Source organism: Nuphar pumila, chromosome 1 (assembly GCF_984573655.1).
Source record: "Nuphar pumila chromosome 1, dmNupPumi1.hap1.1, whole genome shotgun sequence".
Lineage (NCBI taxonomy): Eukaryota > Viridiplantae > Streptophyta > Magnoliopsida > Nymphaeales > Nymphaeaceae > Nuphar > Nuphar pumila.
The window spans coordinates 53,474,316-53,475,933 of NC_143249.1; the positions used below are offsets into that span (position 1 = coordinate 53,474,316).

At 51.1% G+C, this 1,618-nt stretch overlaps 1 protein-coding gene across 1 annotated transcript; it reads left to right on the plus strand.

Annotated features, from left to right (window-relative positions):
- Positions 1-531: 531 nt before the first annotated feature.
- On the plus strand, positions 532-957 carry LOC149848932 (chaperone protein dnaJ 11, chloroplastic-like). The gene has a single exon (XM_090005878.1). The coding sequence runs from the start codon at positions 532-534 to the stop codon at positions 955-957; it is 426 nt and encodes a 141-aa protein (XP_089862004.1).
- Positions 958-1,618: the final 661 nt, after the last annotated feature.

The following is a 1,618-nucleotide window of genomic DNA, read 5'->3' on the forward strand; positions in this document are numbered from 1 at the left end:
GGGGTTGCCGCCTTGCCTATGACGAAAGGGAAACGCCAGAACGGAGGGGCAGAGCACAGACGATAAAGGAAAACTGATGAGGGTTTTACCCCTCGCCCCTTTTGACAGGCTCTAGACTCATCGAAAGCCCGGGTCCCGGTCGACTCAGTTTCACGAGTCCCGATTCGATTCAGTTTTCCAAGACATGAGTCGACAAAGTTTGAAATTTTAGGGTGGGCGACGGCCCACCCCTGCCTCCGCCACTGGGCCATGCCACATGATCAAGAAAGGTACTGCTATTTCAAAAGTAACCCAAACCTATTTCCCCAAAGACCTGTTTGGTATAGTTCGGGTAAAGGTATGACCCGGTCCATGGACCCATAAGCAACGCGGTTTCACCGAACCGTGTTCTGCCGCTCCGGGGGGCGCCCACCTTCCCGAACACACGATCGCTTTATAAGCCCCCCTCTGCCTTAGCCCACACCACTTTCCGCTTCTGATCCCTAAAACCAGAAACAGATCTCTCTTCCCCTCCCTCTTTTCCTTCCCTCGATGTATGCATCCCGCACCTTTTCTCCCCTAACGCCGGCTTTCGCGGTGGCTGGAGCCGCCGCCGCTGCCCGCTTCCGTCCGATCTCGGCCTCTGTCCAGGCCGCGCCGGTCACCGGGAAACAGCCGACGCTCTACGAGGTGCTCCGGGTCAGGAAGACGGCCTCCGCCGTGGAGATCAAGGCCGCCTACCGCTCCCTCGCCAAGCGGCTCCACCCCGATACCTCCAGCGGGGGTTCCGGAGGTTCCGTCAGCGACTTCATCGAGATCCACCGCGCCTACGCTACGCTCTCCGACCCGGACGAGCGCTCTCGCTACGACCTTTCCATCGGAGGCGGCTCGTGGCCCTCCCGTTCGTCGCCGGAAAATCACAGCGCTTTCGGTGGGAGCTTCCAGACCCGGCGGTGGGAGACCGACCAGTGCTGGTGACGCGAGCGAGCCCGGGCGCAGCGTTCTTGCCACGCGTGCGGCCGATATCTCTTCTTTGAATAATAGGGAAAAAAGATCAGATTAGATAAAAAAAAAGGTTAGGGCTCTTGTTTGGTTGATCCTCGATATCGAGAAAGGGAATCCCTATCTGGTTGTTGTAAATCTGCAATTGTTTTCATATTAATTTTCTAATGATAGACAGAATTCAGGACTCTCTCTCTCTCTCTCTCTCTCTTGTGCACCGTCCATCGTTTGGAAGAGCTGTCACGGGCGGTTCATTTTGTGGATTTCTTTTTACCTCGAGACATTCCCTTTGTTTTCGTTTCCCAAGATGTTTGTCGTTTTCGTTTCCTTGCATGCTTGGATCAAACGCAAAAATGATACCAGCCATGAGGATCAGGGGATAATGTACAATAGGTGGCCAAATTCAAAATCATTTATAGAAGAAAAAAAGCCTAAGGGAAAGGTTTCCTTTGAATGTAAAAATTATAATACTTGGCAGAAACCTTATTTATACAATCTGGGTGACAATCCTAGGACTTATGTCTGTTAAAATAAGCATTGCATGCATGGTACTTCACTTTCTGTAAAAAAAGAAGATTGCATATATTATACTAAATTGAACTGCAATACACTATTAATTTGTGTACTTTGATTTGAT